The sequence below is a fragment of the Zeugodacus cucurbitae genome, chromosome 4 (assembly GCF_028554725.1).
Source record: "Zeugodacus cucurbitae isolate PBARC_wt_2022May chromosome 4, idZeuCucr1.2, whole genome shotgun sequence".
In the NCBI taxonomy this organism is placed as follows: Eukaryota; Metazoa; Arthropoda; class Insecta; order Diptera; family Tephritidae; genus Zeugodacus; species Zeugodacus cucurbitae.
In genome coordinates, this window is record NC_071669.1 from 34,958,173 (window position 1) to 34,978,570 (window position 20,398).

The 20,398-nt window shown below is 34.3% G+C and overlaps 1 protein-coding gene across 1 annotated transcript; it reads left to right on the plus strand.

Moving 5' to 3' along the window:
- Positions 1-7,360: 7,360 nt before the first annotated feature.
- On the plus strand, positions 7,361-8,733 carry LOC128921464 (jerky protein homolog-like). Its single transcript, XM_054229219.1, has 2 exons — positions 7,361-8,306; positions 8,373-8,733. The coding sequence occupies exons 1-2, from the start codon at positions 7,518-7,520 to the stop codon at positions 8,727-8,729; spliced, it is 1,146 nt and encodes a 381-aa protein (XP_054085194.1). The 5' UTR covers positions 7,361-7,517; the 3' UTR covers positions 8,730-8,733.
- The last annotated feature ends 11,665 nt before the right edge of the window (positions 8,734-20,398 follow it).

Here is a 20,398-nt window from a genome sequence, read left to right on the forward strand (position 1 = left end):
TTACTATATTTTGGATTTTGAGTTATTGTTTCACAAAAAAATGATTATATTATTGCATGTATTTGGTGAACTATATACCAAAAAAATATTGGTGGTCCATATTTGTCTACTTTACTATAATGGAAACTAATAATAAAATAAATAATAAAACTAATAATGGTAACTTTTTTAAAGAACCTTACAATATACCAGCTACCTTACTATATTCTACAAAATTTTGGACGTAACACGTTTAAATAACCCACCCAAACCTCTCCTAACAGACACCTCCCTAGGAACGGACATTTTTTCATGCATTAAGTTAAATGTGTGGAACAAATGATCGTCTCTTAGGCAGACACCTAGGAAGGGGCATATTTGGAAGTGGAAAATTACTAAAAGTGCGTTAACTCACTAAAGAAAAACATCAGACACACTAAATTTTACGGAAGAAATAGCAGAAGGAATCTGCACTCAGATTTTTTACAAAATGGAAAATGGGCGTGGCATTACCCACTTATGGGTCAAAACCATACCTCAGGAACTACTCGACGATTTGAATGAAATTCGGTATATAATATTTTGTTGACACCCTGATAACACGGATAAAAAAATGGGCGAAATAGGTTCACAACCATGATTACTTTCATTATAACTCAATTTTGAATTCCATCTTATTCCTTCACTTTATAATGTAAACATAAGGAACCAATGAAGATAGCGGAATAAAATTTTACACAAATAGTGCATCTCGGACTACAACTTTTCAAGGCCCCAGATATCGAATATGTTGAACTCAGCGCCTAAGGGAAAATTTTAACCAAAACAAGTAAGGAAGGGCTAAGATCGGGTGTAACCGAACATTTTATATTCTCGCAATTTATTTATTAAATTTTATTAATATAACATTCACATACAATTTGGCTCACATATTCGGCATATGTAAAGTATAAAAACCATTGAAAGTTTCAAACCCCTAACATTAGTTGAAATACTTCAAAATATTTGAGAGACTCACCTATATTTTAGTTAAAAAATTATTCGAAGCTCTGAGGTCCTCATATTCGATATATGAGGCCTTGAACACTTATGGTCCGATTTTAGCGATTTATAGAAGGGCGATGCCAAACTATAAATGTAGTATTTGTGCAAAGTTCTGTTCCGATATCTTCACTAGTGCTTACTTTATATATTGTAAAGTAAACGATTCAGATCGACTTCGAAGTTTTGGTAGGTGCGAAGTAGGCGTGGTTGTGATCCGATTTGGCCTATTTTCACAACATGTCATTGGGATGTAAGGAAAATATTACAAACCGAATTTCGTTCCGAACCGATCCTGCTCGCTTTCCTTACTGAATTAAAGCATTTTTAGCAGTTTTTAACGTAACTTTTGTATGGGAGGTGGGCGTGGTTATAATCCAATTTTCTCCATTTTTGTACTATATAAGGAAATGCCTGAAAAAACGACTATGAAAGTAGGAGGCGGGGCCACGCCTACTTTCCCAAAAATATTACATCCAAATATGCACCTTCCTAGAACAATCGTTTGTACCAAATTTTAAGTTCATAGCTTAATTTATTGCTTAGTTATAGCTCTTTATGTGTTTTCGGTTATCGTCATTTTGTGGGCGTGGCAGTGGTCCGATTCATCCATCTTCGAACTTAACCTTCTTATGGTGCCAAGGAACACGTGTTCCAAGTTTCATTAAGATATCTCAATTTTTACTTGCACGTACGGACAGACAGACATCCGGATTTGAACTTTACTCTTCTTAATGTAATTCAGAGGATTTTTTTTTTCTTCTAATAGTGTGTCTCTGTTCCAAAAATTATTAAAATCGGGTCATAACATCTCCCCTATATCTATATCTAATTATAGGTTTTTCAAAAATACGGTGGGCTTTATTCCGCATATATGTATTTGTTAATATGTGAGATATCTTAGCAAAATTAAGTGAGTGTATAGTCTTGGATATAGTGTACTAGTGAAATAGAATGAATAGTTAGTAAGTAGTATTTAAAGAAACAAAAACATATACCACGCTAAAATAATTTTGCAAAATTCAAATTTTTAATTATGAATTAACTTTTAAATAGGTAAACAATTTGAATGTAATGTTTTTGATTTATTAATATGAAATTGGGCTCCCGTTCTTGTTTGTTTTTAGTTTAGCCAATTTGTCACAGAATTGGCCAACTTTTACAGTACTGAAACGTTTACCTTCGCCTCAAAAATGTTGCGGAAAGTATGTCCCATAAATCCTCTATTAAATTCAGATCAGGACTTAATGACGTTTTTGTTGCCGGTAAGCGCGGTTTAGATACTTTGGATTCATATTTAAGATTTAAGTCTCCTTTCAAAAGTTGTTGGACACGTTTTCTTGGCACTTATAGACCAAATACTTGCGAATATGTCATTTGGTACGTTCATTTATCGAAGATTTTGGTCCAGTATACTTATGTTTTTGTATTCCTCGGGGTTTCCAAATAGTTTCGGATAGTTTTTCGATGCCAAAGTATTTTAGCAGTATTACATAAATTTTTAGAGCATCTTTGTTCATAATCTCTATCTTGATCTGTTCCTCAGACGAAATTCGGTTCAAATTGTTATTTTTAGCTAAAATTAAAGTTATTGTTCTTTTTATATATATACATATAATTATATTTCAATAATTGCTTACACCCTCGTTATTTGTTTTCATAATTCCAATAGTCGAGATGTTGACACCGTGACAGCCAAAAAACAAATTAATCATTTTGCGCATACACCTATTTTCTATGAAGCGACCCGATTTGCATAGTGGATTTATACTAACTGTACTATAAGCAAAGTGTTGTCGTCAATTTTTTTTGCGGCAAACAGAAATAAAGCATTAATAAACATAACTGCATACTCAGAATTAGGCTATTGTTTTATTCTTTTGAGAATTACAATAAAAAGAAATTTGCACAAATATCAATTTTACTGAGGTAAATCCTCGAAATATGAAATTTAAGATTATGCTGGGTCTATAGATAGATAATAGATAGAGATAGATGGTATTCCATGTCTAAAGCAGGAGCGGACTTCCTATTTAAATTCAAACCAAGGAAGTCTGAAAGTGATAGAACCAAGAAAGCGTTTCTATATTTGAATATACTGTCAGAACGAATTAGTACATGCTCACATATGTAGCTTGCAACCGGTTTCGGTGACTGAAGTGCCGGAGTATTTTCTTTCGTGTTTGTGAATTTCGCCGTAACAGATACACTGTATTCCGAAAACTTGATAGCCTCGCATAAGAGATGGTAACAGTTAAGTAACATGTTTATAATAGCATAACCAAGGCCCTACGTTAAATCAACTTTTCTAAGCATTTTAATACAAGTTTACACTCCACGTTTAAAAGTAGTGACGTGCTACACTTTTAATTGACTTCGAATTTAAGTAGGTCACTGAACTGAAGAAAACAAACAAGTTTTCAGCACATAGAATATTGGCCGGCTGAATTTCCACCTGCCCACTTGGTTACACCAAAGAAGGACCGAGTAAAATTAAAACAGAACTAAAATTAACACAAGGGATAACTAAGTCGTTTTTGTGAGCAGGGGAGCCCATTGAACAACCCTTGACATATCCAGGGGTAAGGAGCCTTAATTGTGTTCCACGCTTCGCGGCAACATCAAGATGCTAATGGCGCTCGGCAAATGTGAAACCGGATTCTTTTACTCGGCGCTTACGAAGCGGAGGTAACAACAAATGTCCTGCACCTTGTACTGCAACGCCTGCGTAGTGGCGGTGGCACGGCCATACCACTAAAGTGCACAACTCCTATCTATGTGCACTTGTGTAGTTGTGTATCTTCGACGCCTAACCTCTTGCGATCCGTTACAAGTCTCAATTGTAGCTCTTAATTTGTTTGCTTTTTATTATTATTTATCATTTTGTCGCTATTATTCATTCATTCAATTTCGTTTTAGACATTTGTATACATTTCACTGCTATTTTGTGACTCGGGCATTGTGCTGAGCACTGACCGATGCAGCATGCTACTTGGCTATTGCACCGTTTTACACGCTAATGACACGCTGACGTGAACTTGACCGTGGCTATCGCGAAACGCCGATCTTTTGTTGCCAACTAGACGCTGAGAAAAGAGATACCGATGCAATGGATCGGCTTCGTTACTTATAAGTCGGCACACTAGCTACAGCTACTTCGTTGTCTGCAAGGGATGTTTCACGTCAACGGTCAAGGTAGTCATTTGTTAGCCCGTTAGCGGTCGAGTGGTTAGCCGACTTGTGTGAGTGGTTGTACGCTTCAGTGAATGCTCGACGGTGGTGAAAATGCGCTTTAGAAACGGCTACACAATTCGGTCTACGGTCAGTGCTTCATGTTTTGATCAAAATGCCAGCATATTTGGCTACGGTAACCCACTGATATTATACGATAAACACGATCCGCACACTCCGGGGCCTAAATTGAATTTTCACTACCACGCGATTGCAGTTCGATCAATCAACGAGGAATAAGTGACACAAAATACTGGTCAACGTGGAAAAATTGAAAAAATAAATGAGGGATTGAAATCGTTTTTTGAAAAATGAAATTAAAGAAAAGGCTAAGCTATTGGCCACTGAGTTACAAATAGAGAGCTTTAAAGCAAACAATGGGTGGTTAGAATCTTTCCGCTTGAGACATAACATTCAATTTAAAGCTTTAAGTGGTGAAGGAGCAAATGTAGATCTTAAAGCTTCCTCAGATTGGAAGGAACTATCAATACAGTATAATCTCGAAAAGTAAATTCTCAGAAAGTAAATAATCGCGGAAAAGTTAATCACCTTTAAGATTACACATGCACCTCGAAAAAGTAAATTTTTTAATTTTTTAATTTAATTTTAATTTACTTTTCAGAGAGTGTGATAAAAAATTCGAAACGAAGCAAGCAGCGTTTTTACCATGTTGCAAAAACACTTACTCTCTTGTTTATCGCGTATTTTTAGTAAATAAACTCTCCTACTTGATCCACTGGTTTAAAAATGAAAAAGATGCAAATCAGGAGTCAGACTTTTTGAATTGTCGTACAAAAATGGTCAGAAAATATATTGCAAAAGAAAAAAAACAAAAGAATATTCAAGATTTTTTCTTTTCATAGTAAATACATATGTATGTATGTAAATGTAAATATGTTTTTCATGTAAATCCATATGTTTTATTGAAGCAAATAAATGAATGATTTTTTTAAGTTTAAAAATGCATTTAATATTATAAAAACATAATTTATGTATATATTTGCAAAAGTAAATTATTTGAAAAAGTAAATTACCCAAAATACCAATCGATTTACTTTTCGAGAGAATACTGTACTTTTAAAAAATTATTGATCTGAGGATCAGTTTAATGCGGATGAAACTGGACTGTTTTATCATCAATTACCTACTCGAAGTTGCAAAAGACTCAGTTTGTAAAGGAGACAAACTACCAAAAGAAAGACTGAGCGTATTGTTTTGCTGAAGCAGTACTGGAGAAAAGTTAATGCCACTAGTTATAGGTAGTGACTGCGACGCCGCGTGGTTTTCACCAAAATAAAATCGACACTAAAAATTTTATTGTGCAATGAGCTCACAATAAAAAGGCAAGACAACTGTAATTTTTCAGCATTGGCTTAGTTCTATCTATGAGCAAATGAAGAAGCAAAATAGAAAAATTAGTTTGTTTATTGACAACGCTACAAGCCACAGTTTAATGAATGAATATTCAAATGTGTTTGTAAAATTTCTGGCGCCGAACCTAACAGTATAAATACAACCCTCTTGTGATAAGAAAATGCTTTCAACGTGCTGGATTTCCTTGCCATAAATGTCCACCCCAAAAAGATCTGAATTATGAAAGTTTGATAAATCACAACTATCCTGAACAAATTCGAAATGTATTAGTATCGCCCATACTTATGGAAAATAATCGATAGAAATACATGAACAGGTGGGTGATTCCCATGAAACTATTTTTAAAAACAAACGTGGTAGAGGAAGTAAAACACATCTCCCAAGGAACTTCTTCAAGTGAAAGTGAAGATGAGTGCACTGAAAACTATAATCTTCCTACTGCAAAGGAGGCTTTATCAAACATGAATGAAGTCAGTCTTTATGTATCAGCACATCAACCAACTTTGGTGCCGGAGTTTTTAAAATTAAAAACGAAATTGGAACAAAATATAAGCTTATCAAAATTGAAACAAATGAAATAGATGTTTATTTTTCTAAAACTTCAACATTCTAAATAGTAGTAGTAATACATATTTATATTTTAAAATTTGTTAATTTGTATGTTTTTTTTTATTATATGTGACCTGGTCTACGAAAAGGGAGCTAACGTGCGAAATCTAGTTTCTGGGAAACAGCTGTTAAAAATAAACAACTCCCATCTTCCATACGAATCAACTAAAAAGTGAAAATTGATTTTTTGACACCTAAGCCCCCTTTCCGTAGACCAGGTCACATATATGAATTCAATGTACGTTAAATTTTGAAAAAAATTTAAATAAAGTCAATAAAATGTAAAAAAAAAAATTATTTCTTTATAACATGGACACTCGCGTAACTTGGACAAAATGTGCTGAGCCGCAGGTGTACCGCTTAGACAGGTTTTACTGTAGTTAGAATATGTTCAAAAATTTCTGAAATTATATACAATATTAGAACTAAATGTAATGACTTGCGATTGGGAATTAACTATGTAGTATGTATATCAGTTTTCTAATAGTACAGTAATAATCGTCAAGACTTCGCTAAAAATATTTTTATTTTAATAGTTTATAGGTTTGCCTTCGGCCACGGAGTTTACTAAACTTCGTAAATTTTGGAAACGGAATGTATGTATGATTTTGAAGCAATCACATACACATATACATATTCTTCAATTGTTGCATATCTCCCAGTAGTTCGGCTGGTGTCAAGCGATTACTAGAGCGCTAAGTCTACTAGCGATTTCATGCATTACTAGTAATTAGTGTTTTCGCTAATGATTTGTAATGCAACGAGGCATTACTCGAAAAATGAATTGGCAAAACCCACCCCTAAAAACAGTACTCTTGTTTTTTTCATTTCGCGCTCTCTCTCTCGTCTCTTTTGTCACACAATTTTTTTCCAAAAATTTGACGCGTCATTTCAAATTTTTCCGACTAAGAGGAAGATGTGTAATTTGCGTACGGAAAATTATTGAAATTTTTACATACAGTATAAACTCGGTAACCGCAACCCTCGATACACGCAACTCCTCGATTCATGCAACACTATAAAACATAGCATTGTAACCTTTATAATTGCAACTACTCAAAAATATTGTCCTCAATAACTGCAACTTTAAATCTAAATATGTTTTGCTTCAGTTCTTTTTTTCGTCGGTTTCTTCTTATGGCATTTTTTTGTTATGTATTCACAAACTGATCGTTATTTTACCGTTGCTCTGTCGACTTTGCTGTTTTTTGTGTGCGTTAAGAGCAATTGTCAACAAATGACTTTCATTATCAGTTTATTTTGCAACACGCCAGTAGTGTTTTATGTGTAAAAGTCATGGTGGTCACAAAAAATTAATAAAACTAACAATTAAAGAAAAAACTGAAATTTTGGATAAACTAGAAAGTGGTGTATCGACAAAAGCTCTTTGTATTGATTATAATGTTCACAAGTCGACAATAACGAGAATAAAGAAGAAAAAAGCTTGTATACTTAAATATGCCACAAATATGGAAGCTGGGCCAGGAAAACGGCAAACCTTAAAATCTTGTGAATACCCAAGAATGGAAAAGGCTCTCTACAAGTGGTTTTTGAAACAAAGGAGTGAAAATGTGTCTATATCCGTCGGTATCGTCAAAGCAAAAGCTCGCAAGCTCCATGAGAAAATAAGAGAAAAGACAGGATGTTTTCATGCAAGTAATGGTTGGGTATCTAATTTCAAAAAGCGATATGGCCTCCGCCACTTGAAAATTTGTGGAGAGAAGCTTTCCAATAAGACAGCGTCCGTCGGCCCATTTGTAATACGTTTTAGAAATAAAATCAAGGAGCTTGATCTTTCTAAATTTACAATGCCGACGCCAGATAAAACGTTGGTGAGCTTCAAGGAATCATCTGCTCCTGGTCGGAAAGTTAGTAAGGAAAGAATAACATTTCTCGCATGCACAAATGCTTCGGGTATGCACAAAGTTAAGCTCTTTGTCATTGGAAAAGCAAAAAACCCTAGAGCATTCAAAAATTTTCAAAAAATGCCCGTTGTCTACAAGGCTAACAAGAACTCGTGGATGACTTATTTGTTTTTCGAAGACTGGTTTCATCATACGTTTGTTCCTGAGGTGAGAAATACGAAATGTATTGAATTTTTGTTTAAAATTTATTTGTATTTTTTTGGATTGTTATAGGTACGCGAATTTCTAGAATCCAAGGGACTTCCCAAAAAAGCCCTATTGGTCTTGGATAACGCCCCGTGTCATCCTAAAGACAATGAGATGAAAAGTGATGATGGAATGATAACCGTTATGTGTCTTCCACCTAACTGTACCGCGATTCTCCAACCAATGGACCAAAACGTTATTAACTTAACAAAAGTCTATTACAAAAAAAGTCTTTTGGAGCATTTAATAGGGAATAAAACCACTCATCTGGAGGAAAAAATAAAGGAATTCAACTTAAGACATGCTATCTGTCTTCTTGCAAGTTCATGGGAAAAAGTGTCAGCAAGCAAAAATATTCCATTCGCAAGTGCTGGAATATTTTAATGAAACCAGATGTTGAGTGGAGTGAAGAGGACGATATTCCTCTCAGCATTCTAAAAAGAGAAATTGAAAATGAACGCGCAATCCTTGTATCAATGCTCCAAGAACTTGCACCAAATGATTCGTTCACAAATGAAGAGCTAAAGGAATGGATGCACGAAAGTGTTGCTTATCAAGAAGTGGATAAAGAAGCCGTAGAAATTGAAAATTCTGATGATAGCGAAGCGGATGTTATTCCACCTCCTAAAATAAAAGGATCAGTTGCTATGCAATCTTTTAACACATGCATTCAGTGGGCTGAGGAAAACGATATTCCAATAAAAGACATTATATTTCTGAAGGAGCTTCGTGAAAGAGCTATAATAAAAACACTTAATAAGAAGAAAGTGCAGACAACAATACCCGATATGTTTAAAAAATAAAATTTTTAATAAAAAAATAAGCTTTCCATATCATAAGACGATTTTCATTTGTCATATTTCTTGTTATATATTTTTCCTCGTTGGGTGCAACAAACTCAATAAGTGCAACTACCTAGATTTCTATTAGTTGCGATTACCGAGTCCGTACTGTATAGTGAAAAAGTATTGTACAAAAAAGTGAAAATTAATTTAATAAGTGAATAAATATAATAATAACATTAGAATAAGAACGCAACACAAGAAGAAGGCAAAAACAACCACGGACGGAGGCGCCAACACCGGATCATCACAAACAACAACAAAATCACCGCAGATCACCCAAACTCTACAACCCATAGAACCATCGCGGGATTATCCACCCATAGATCAAGTTATATACTTAATATAATTGAAAACTTATTATTAAAACATTATTATACTAAAAACTAATAATATTTTTGATTTTGTACGCGCATGTATGTGTATTAAATAATAAATGAAAATTAATTAAAATAGCTAATAATAAAAAAGTAATATTAATAAAGAAAATAAATAATTAGTAAATAAGAATAATATAATGTAAGATAAAGGTAGGAGATAAAAAATAAGAATAGTAGAAAATAAATATTTTTACACACATCATATAAATAAATTTCTTTGTATTTCGTACACATTTGTTTTATTTTGTGTAAAAGTGTTGTTTTCAAAAGTTTTTCTCAGGCGTAGAACCACAAGCGTTAATGGATCAGTAGAATCGCTAGCGATTTTGAATTAATGAAACCTCTAGCGTGTTCGAATTAGTCATATCACTAGGCATTTTGAATTAACGCAAACGCTTGTGATTCTGTACTAGCGATTCACTAACGATTTTGGAACTAGTCCTTTCACCAATGACTGGTAATGCAGAGTCGCACCGCTCGATTACTCTCGTAGGACATTTCAATGTAAAAATCGTTAGTCAAATAACATTGCATGTAATCGGGCTGGGACCGGTGCTAATGATTCGGAATTAGTTATATCGTTAGCTCTTCTCCGATGGTACCGAACTACAGGGCTATAATATAAGAATGAATCGCTAAATGTGTTGCTAAGCGCATAACTCGAGAACAGATGAACAGATTTCGCTAATTCTTTTTTTAGAATATTCCTTGAAGTAAAAGGATGGTTTTTACGGAGAGAATTTGTAATCTATAGATATAAAAATGAATTTGCTGTTCGTTAGTCACGAGGTGTCCTCCATGTCAATGCAACAATTTAGAATATCGTTCCAGGAGAGCTGACACCAGGATGATGTAGTCAACTCTCCCAAAAAAGTTGTATAATCATTTGAATTGCTTGCACTATTACCATTTAATTTGCAATTAAAAGTAGAATCAGGTGTCATCATGCTGTATCACATATATCAACCTCGATTTTGCAATGGAATAAAATTGGCTGTGACGAAGCAAATCTATATCGTCATCGAAGCCAAGATTGAGCCAACTTTGTAATTTATTCATTTATTGCATACTTCACTATAAGATTAAAAAAATAAAAAATTTAACAAACTATGCTGATTTGCGCTTAATACAGATCTACAATAAGGTACACCAATCATTTTCAAAAATTTTCACTATTGTCTGACTAATACCGTAGTGTAGAGTAGCCGGGTCTGCTAGGATATTTAATATTAATAAGTAATCTGACTTATAGCGTAACTTTCTGGATTAATAATTATTAAGACCACCGCTTTTCTTAGTTTCGCTTAATTCAAATATCAATTCATATTTATTGCCATTAATAGAGTTGCATATAACTGTTTTTTATGTACACAACATGTCGTAATAACTTAAATGAACGCTTGAATGTGATGCGAGACTCCACCTCTGTGTTTGAAAATATCTGAAACAAGTAAGGAAGGGCTAAGCTCGGGTGTAACCGAACATTTTATACTCTCGCAATTTATTTATTTAACTTTATTTATATTATATAATACACAATTTGACCCACATATTCGTCATATATATTTTATAAAGTCCGTTGAGAGATGGAAACCATAATATTAGGTTAGAAGCACCGATAAACATAGTATTTGTGCAAAGTTCTGCTCCGTTATCTTCACTAGTGCTTTCTTTTTATTTTGTTATGTAAACGATTCAGATCGTCTTCAAAGTTCTGGTATATAGGTAGTAGGCGTGGTTGTGAAGCGATTTGGCCTATTTTCACAACATATCATTGGGATGTAAGGAAACTATTACAAACCAAGTTTCATTGAAATCGGTCGAGTAGTTCCTGGGATATGGTTTTTGACCCATAAGTGGGCGCTGCCACGCCCATTTTTCATTTCGTTAAAAATCTGAGTGCAGCTTCTAACTGCCATTTCTGATGTAAAATTTAGTGTTTCTGGCGTTTTTTGTTAGTGAGTTAACCCACTTTTAGTAATTTTCAACCTAACCTTTGTATGGGAGGTGGGCGTGGTTATTATCCAATTTCTTTAATTTTTGGACTGTATTAGGAAGTGGCTAAAAAAACGATTGCAGAAAGTTTGGTTTATATAGCTCTATTGGTTTGCGAGATATGAACAAAATTACATCCAAATGTGCCCCTCCCTAATGCGATCCTATGTTCCAAATTTTATTTTCATAATTTTATTTATGGCTTAATTATGACACTGTATAGGTTTTTGGTTTCCGCCATTTTGTGGGCGTGGCAGTGGACCGATTTTGCCCATTTTCGAAAGCAACCTCCTCAGGGTGCCAAGGAGTATGTGTTCCAAGTTTCATTAAGATATCTTAATTTTTACTCAAGTTATCGCTTGCACGGACAGACGGACAGACATCCGGATTTCAACTCCACTCGTCATCCTGATCATTTATATCTATATAACCCCATATCTAACTCTTTTATTTCTTGGTAACACAAACAACCGTTATGTGAACAAAACTATAATACTCAGTGCAACATGTTGCGAGAGTATAAAAATTGCACCAGATTAAATATTTTATCTACTCACTGGCTTAACTAGTAAAGCCAGCGCCCTAATTGCGCGTCTTTGAGCTTATCAGCGGCGTAGATCTCTCTTTACAAGTTTTTAAAACAGCAACTGTTTGATAGTTTCCCACAATATATCAACAGTGACAAAGCAAATGCCTGAGGCTTCATTTTGAAATACAGGGTGGAAGTAAAGTGTTTGTCTAAAAACCAGATAAATATCATGAAAGCTTTAAATTATTGCGAAAGTATTCAGATAATAATTTTTTCCTTAAAAATTGAATTAATATTAAATGAACAAGAAGTCTACTAGAGATGACTATTGATTAATCTTTTTCTGTTCAGCACTTTTTGTCAGTAATATATTTGTAAATCACACTAAATGAGTCAGGAGATAAATGTGTTAGCTGATCCAGGCTCGAAACATTTAATTTTAATTTAGTTATCATATCATATTATTATTTAACCAGAGTGATATGATTTTTACTTAAATTTATGTCAACTGAAGTTTTATAACCTTTTTACCACCGAGAATGTTGTATTGTCTCGAAGGCCGAAGTTAGCTAAAAATAAGGGTGCGGGGTGCGTAAGAACTATACGACTTCGTTTAACTTTTGATGCCGTAAGAATTATACTGTTCGGCGTACCACTAGATGGCGCGCAATTTAGAGAGGTTTTGAACCAATTTACAAATACACACATACATATTTGTGAGTATGTAAAACTTCTATCGCACCTCTTCATCCCCAATAACATTAATACAAATCAGCTCCAATACAATTCTTAACCCCTCAAAAGAAAAAAATATTAACAGAATTTCCCCATTTGATTTGAAAATGAGCACATGCGTATTGCATCCGAATTATATGAAACAGGAGAATTTTCGATGGAGTTTTCGAAAAGCACTTGTGGAGTTTAGTGTGCCGACAGACACTGAAGCGGAAGGTTGGCTTAACGCAATTTTCAAGTTTCGTTACCAACCCAATATGTTTTTGAGTAGGTAAGTATGTATATATGTATGTATGTATGTATATCTTCTATCCTCCAGTTGCACGCAGTCTATGTGTAAATAAAAATACACATATTTGTGTAGATAAAAGTACCATATATACCCCGATTGGTATTTGTTGAATCAGCTCAAAAATAATAAAGAAATCAGATGATATTATATATAAAATATGTGTGTTGTTTTTTATTTAGACCAGGTGCAACACTGTGGCAACGACAACGAATAACTGTATTGCAACAATAACGCCAATTTACTTCGCAGTGCAATGGCAAACATTTGCAGATGAGCGGCCATGTGGAAACTTTCCCTTCCGTAAAGCAATTGCCGCTTAAAATGAATAGCCATGGGACAACAGATCGGCATAATCAAACTGATGAATGTAAAATAACGCAGTCAGTTACTCTCGCAATGCGGATTGCATTGTTGGCGGGAGGAAATACTCGAGCTGACGCCATGAAAAATCAGCTATGACACGCAATGGGAACAATCACAGCTCCAGAGTTTATTAATGCAAGCGTGATTTCATTCATTGTATGTGAAAATAATAAAAAATAAAATATCTCTCTATTATAAAAGTACGATCGCTTTTACTACTCTTAACTAGTCCCAGTGATGAATTGAATCACATGAAAAAATACTCCACAAAATACAAAATACCCCAGTTGTTATGGGTTCTGGCTTGAAATACATGGCTACATCCGACTATCTTCTAAAATCAAAACGACCTTCTAACATTATAACCATAAGTTCTTTTAAACTCTATACGATTTTTATTATATTGCATTCACTAATGACATTCTTAGACTTAGTAGAGTTTGTGACCAAAGAATACCTTAGTATCTATTATGATAAGACTCGCTTGTAGAATTCCGAGTTTAAGTTTAACATAAAAAGCCTACGAATTTCTATAAAACTCCTTGAATGTAAATAAGATTAATAAAAGCGAAATTTGATAACAACAAAATCGTAAGACTTAAGAGTTATATATTACTCTATATCTCTATCTATATTTAAACTATATTTGAATGCGGGAACTAGAGTACATATAGAAAATCCACTCCAGTGGAAATTATGCTTATAGAAAGCTCTGAAATAATCGTCGTGGGGAGCAATGCTCTCTGACGGATCCACGGGGGGGTGGGTGGTGGTTTTGGTGTTAAAACACCCCCTAAACTCAGAGAAAAATATATATTTGTTGACATGGGTTTGGAATGAGGTTATTGTCAAAAAACAAGTAAGGAAGGGCTAAGTCCAATGGAAGTTGGAAACCCTAATATTAGGTTAGAAGCACCGAGGCCCTCATGTTCGATATTGAAAAGCTATGGTCCGATTTCGGCGATTTTAAGAAAGGGGCTGCCACACTATAAATGCAGTATTTATGCAAAATTCTGTTCTGATATCTTCACTAGTGCTTACTTTACATATTAGGCGTGTTTTATTTGACCACCACAAGCTAATAGCTAAATCATGGACAAATAAAACGCATTTAGCTTATTTCATATCTTCGCTTAAAAATGAATTGGGTTGGCAATGCGAGCCCGAACTCTCAGCTGAAATGTAATTTATTTGAAAAAAAAAGTTGAATTTGTTAATCAAATTCGCTTTTCTATAATATTCTGAGCTTTTAAGGAATCTACAATCATTATTAGATCCGGGATGGTCTAAATAAATATGGATAAAGTTCTATAGAATTTAAAATTTTGGTTTGTTTACATTTTTATCTGTCAAAATGGGGTTCTCGCTATTGCCAACTAAATTTTTTTGGTAAAACCCAACTATTGTGAATGAAAAAAAACGATGAACTGGCAATGCCTCTAGTTCAATATACAAGCTATGATAGCTTATGACAAGCCAACATAATTATGTTGGCTAAGTCTTCCATCCAAAATAAGCTAATAGCTTCATTTGCTGGTCAAATAAAACACGCCTATTGTAAAGTAAACCTTTCAGATCGACTTCAAAGTTCTGGTATATAGGAAGTAGACGTGGTTGTCAATTTGGCCTATTTTCACAACATATCATTGGGATATAAGGAAAATATTTCAAACCAAGTTTCATTGATATTGGTCGAGTAGTTTCGGAGATATGGTTTTTTACACATAAGTGGGCGAAGCCACGCCCATTTCAACTTGTGTATACCAATTTGAGTGCAGCCCTCTGTAACATCTTTGTAATGAAATTTAAGGTTTCTGGTGCTTTTCCTTAGTGAATTAAAGCGTTTTTAGTAGTAACCTTTGTATGGGAGGTGGGTGTAGTTATAATCCGATTTTCTCCATTTTTGGACTGTATAAGGATGAGCCTACGAGATATGTACAAAAACCTTAGTAGGGGGCGTGGCCACGTCCACTTCTCCAAAAAAATTACATCCACTTATGCCCCTTCTTAGTGCGGTCCTTCATATCAAATTTTATTTCAATAGCTTAATTTATGGCTTAGTTATAGCTCTTTATATGTTTTCGGTTTTCGTCATTTTGTGGGCGTGGCAATGTCCCGATTTCGCCCATTTTCGAAAGAAACCTCCTCAGGGTGCCAAGGAATATGTGTTCCAAGTTTCATTAAGATATCTCAATTTTTACTCAAGTTATCGCTTGCACGGACAGACGGACGGACGGACAGACGGATTTCAATTCCACTCGTCATCCTGATCATTTATATATAAATAACCCCATATCTAACTCTTTTATTTCTAGGTGACACAAACAACCGTTATGTTAACAAAACTATAATACTCTGTGCAACATGTTGCGAGAGTATAATCACATCAAATTTTAAGCAATTATAATAAGTTACAAGATTTTTGTTATTATTCATATAATTCGAACTTGTGATTAATTGAAGATTACACGGGATCTCATATTCCATGTAATATTTATACTCTCGCAACAAATGTTGCTAAAGAGAGTATTATAGTTTTGTTCACATAACGGTTGTTTGTAACACCCAAAACTAAACGAGTTAGATATAAGGTTATATATACCAAAGTGATCAGGGTGGAGAGTGGAGTTAAAATCCGAATGTCTTGGCACACTTATTTCTTGGCACCATAGGAAGGTTGCTTTCGAAAATGAGCAAAATCGGACCACTGCCACGCCCACAAAATGGCGAAAACCGAAAACACATAAAGTGCCATAACTAAGCCATAAATAAAGCTATGGAAATAAAATTTGGTATGAAGTATCGTACTATGAAGGGGCATATTTGGATGTAATTTTTTTGGGGAAGTGAGCGTGGCCCCGCCCCTTTTTCACATATCTCGCAAAACAATAGAGCTATATAAAACAAACTTTCTGCACTCGTTTTTTTAGAGACTTCCTAATACAGTCCAAAAATGAAAGAAATCGGATCATAACCACGCCCACCTCCCATTCAAAAGTTAGGTTGAAAATTACTAAAAGTGGGTTAACTCACTAACGAAAAACGTCAGAAACACTAAATTTCATATAAGAAATGGCAGATGGAAGCTGCACTCAGATTTTTTTACAAAATGGAAAATGGGCGTGGCGTCGCTCACTTATGGGTCAAAAACCATATCTCAGGAACTACTCGACCGATTTCAATGAAACTTGGTTTGTAATAGTTTCCTTACATCCCAATGATATATTGTGAAAATAGGTCAAATCGCTTCACAACCACGCCTACTTCCTCTATACCAGAACTTTGAAGACAATCTGAATCGTTTACTTTACAATATATAAAATAAGTACTAGTGAAGATATCGGTGCAGAACTTTGCACAAATACTATGTTAATAGTGTGGCAGCCCCATTCTAAAAATCGCCGAAATCGGACCATAGATTTTTAAGGCCCCATGTATAGAACACGAGGACCTCGTTGCTTCTAACCTAATATTATGGTTTCCAACTATCAATGGACTTTATACAATATATATGACGAATATGTGGGTAAAATTGTGTATTATATAATATAAACTAGCAGACCCGGCCACACGTTTTTGTGGCTAAGGTATACATTAAATTAAGTTGGTCCAATCTTGGCTTCGGCGACGATATTGATTACTCGAGGTTGATTTATGTTACGCAGCATGATTACTACTCACACTACTTTTAATTGCAAAGTACAGGCAATTTTAAATAGTTTGGGATAATTGACTACGTCATCCTGGTTAGTAGCTGTGTCAACTCCCTTGGACCGAAATTCTAAATTGTCGCATTAAGATCATCGATATTTTTTTTTTACCACCAATATAGGTCATTCAATCAGTCATTTATGGTTATCTTATTGAGGTTTCATGTCAGGAAAACTTCTCTTTCGAGTCAATGAAGTGAAAGAAATCTATTGGAAATGCTATTAATCCATCGAGGTGTCAACTGCCAACTATTTCTATAATCGCAATTTGGTATTGTTGCAAAAACACTCATATGTTAGTTGTTAATTGGCGATTCTTAATGTGTCGCCACAAATTAAATGATTTTAGGCATGCGATTAGCCCGTCAGTAACAGTTGATCCAGGAATAATTGGAAGAGTCAACTGTTCCACCAAAAACGTTTATCGACAATCAAGATCTTTTAAAGTCCTGTGCAGTACCTCCAGCGACTTCTTGAATATTTGGAAAATTTTCGTTAAAACGCTATTTTTGACGATTTTGCTGACTGGTGTTTCGTTCATTTGCAATTTAGGAGTAATTTCAAGGCCGAATGTGCCGTATGTTTGCCTACTAACAGGTGCCAAGTCGCCCCTATTCCCGTTAACCTTGGTGGTGAAAATGAGTGAAAATGGTTCTGGAATTACATCAGCCCTCATATACTATATATGATGATTTTCTATTGGATTTTATGTCGAATATATAGGTAAAATTGTGTGTTATCTTAATAAAATTACATCAATAAATTGTGAGAGTATAGGCTAAGTTCGGTTGGACCCGAACTGGAATCTTCCTCGAAATTTTTTCATATTTCCTTATTTGTTACAAATTGTTTTGGGCTATCGACACAACCCTATACAATTGAACAATAACAAAAATATTTTAACAAAGCAACAATGACAACCTTCAAATTATAATTTTTTGTTTTCTCTTTTATATTTTTCTTGTCAACTCGAATAAAATTCTCTTATTATTATCTTCCTCGAAATTTTTTCATATTTACTCACTTTTTAATCTTTTTCTGGCCTTCCACGAATATTTCAAGACTAAAATTAGCCAGATCGGTTTGGCCGTTCTCGTTTGCGGCACAAACGAACAGCAATTCATTTTTATATCATATTATTATCAAGCGACAATTATTTTTAATTCCGCACAGGACCATTCAAAAATTTCAAAATTTTTAACTCGTGATATCTTTTGAATGGTATGTCAGAATCTAAATAAAGAGCCTTTTCAAGTAGTGGTATTTTAATTAATTTTTTTATATAAAATCGCTTATTGTGACAAAACTATAATAGTTAGAGGTATGATGTCGTGACGTTTTTTGTAGATAATGATAAGTTCTACAAAATTGTAGTACATCACTTTGTTATATCTTCAATCGTTTTCGCAGCATTCGCGATTAAAGAAAGTTTTTTGGAATTTTTTTTTACATTATCGGAGTTTTTGTAAGGAAACCTCTTTTTTTTTTAAACTAAATATAGCCTATGTCACTCAGGGATAGTATAGCTTTCCAACGGTGAAAGAATTTTTCAAATCGGTTCAGTAGTTTCGGAGCCTATTCGACACAAACAAACAAAAAAACAAACATTTCCTCTTTATAATATTAGTATAGATAAAGTTAAATAAATAAATTGCGATAGTATAAAATGTTCGGTTACACCCGAACTTAGCCCTTCCTTACTTGTTTCCTTTGTTTTTGAAAGAATTCTTCTAGTATTTCATCAACTGACAGATCAATATCCCTATGAATATTCATTCATGCTACACCATTAAGCCTATCTTGACCTGTCGTATTTCGTAAATAGGTTTTAATTCTCTTTAAACTTTTTTCCGGTGATGCTATTGAAACAGGCAATATGCGTAAAATCTTGAAAACATTCCCAAAATACGTTTTGTTCACTGCTTCTAAAGCTTCGAGAGCATTCCGAAAATGCTTGCCTGAAGTTCGTTGTTTCCACATTTTCACCTCCGCATGAAAGTTTTGTTCTGAACAGTTGATCATTCTTTCAATTAGTAGGAGTACGCAAGCCATTATACATATGTAATGAAGTAAATCTGTGTACATATGTGTGAGTGATATGCGCGGGAAAATCGTCTTTTGGCACGCGATGACATTTGCAATGGCCTGTTGCCGCCGCCATCTCTGCAAATTCGCTTGCCATCTGCCCTCTGTCCGCCCTAATGGATTCATGCTTATATTCTAACATTTTTGATTTAGTGGCCTGCGATCGTTATCAACAAATAAAAAATAATGAATTTGCCACTGCGCGTGTTGCATGTTTGGTTGTTGCATTTATTATTGTTTAGATGATTTTGATGAACTTCCTGTTGCATGCCGCAAGTGCAATAACAATGGATACATATGTATATAATATCAAAATGTACGGCCGCAACAGAATTTACATTAATTAATTCTACGCGCTTTGCTGATTTATGACAACATATATATGTAAGTTTGTGTGTGTGTATGTAAGAATATATGGATATGTGTATATGCGGAACCTGTTAACCGGTAAAGTTAATGCCCCACCCATCCTGAATTTGTACAATAATATATGTACTTATTATATTATATAATATATTAACTGTAACTTATGTATATGTAACTTATATTGTGTGTTCAGTATACATATGTATTACAAGTATGTATGGTATATTTGGACGATTGGTACGTTTTTCGTAAACGGCAAAAAGTTTTCAGAAATATTTAACAAATTTATGCTTAAGCCGACAAATGAACAACGTCACAACTAAAGCAATGGCCAAAATGTAGAACAAAACAATATTACAAATTCAAAAATTTTAATGAGATAAGTGAACAGGTGAAATCTACTACAGGCATTCGACGGACGAAGAGCTGTTATTTCAACAAAATATTTTAAAATATATATATATGTATTTGTTAGTTGGCAACTTTGTGTTGTGGACAACTTTAGCGGGGAGTGGGTGTACCTGCCTACGGTGGGTCCTGTCTGTTTTATGTTTCAATGATGAAATTTGGGGTGGTGCTCTTTGGCAAGAACAACAATGTGATTTACAACTGTTGCTGTTACTGTTGTTACAACCCTCGAGCACTGTTGTTGTTGTTGACATTTTTTTGTAAGTCTAAAAAATGTTTATGTAAATATTTTAAAAATATGCAGACAGGAATAAAGCCGTCGAACTTTATTTCAGATATTTGCCGCAA

Bases quoted from the DNA above. Each gene is read 5' to 3' on its own strand.
- LOC128921464 (XM_054229219.1), top strand. From the start codon at position 7,518: ATGTGTAAAAGTCATGGTGGTCACAAAAAATTAATAAAACTAACAATT. The intron at 8,307-8,372 runs GTGAGAAATACG...GGATTGTTATAG, and splicing joins ATCATACGTTTGTTCCTGAG to GTACGCGAATTTCTAGAATC.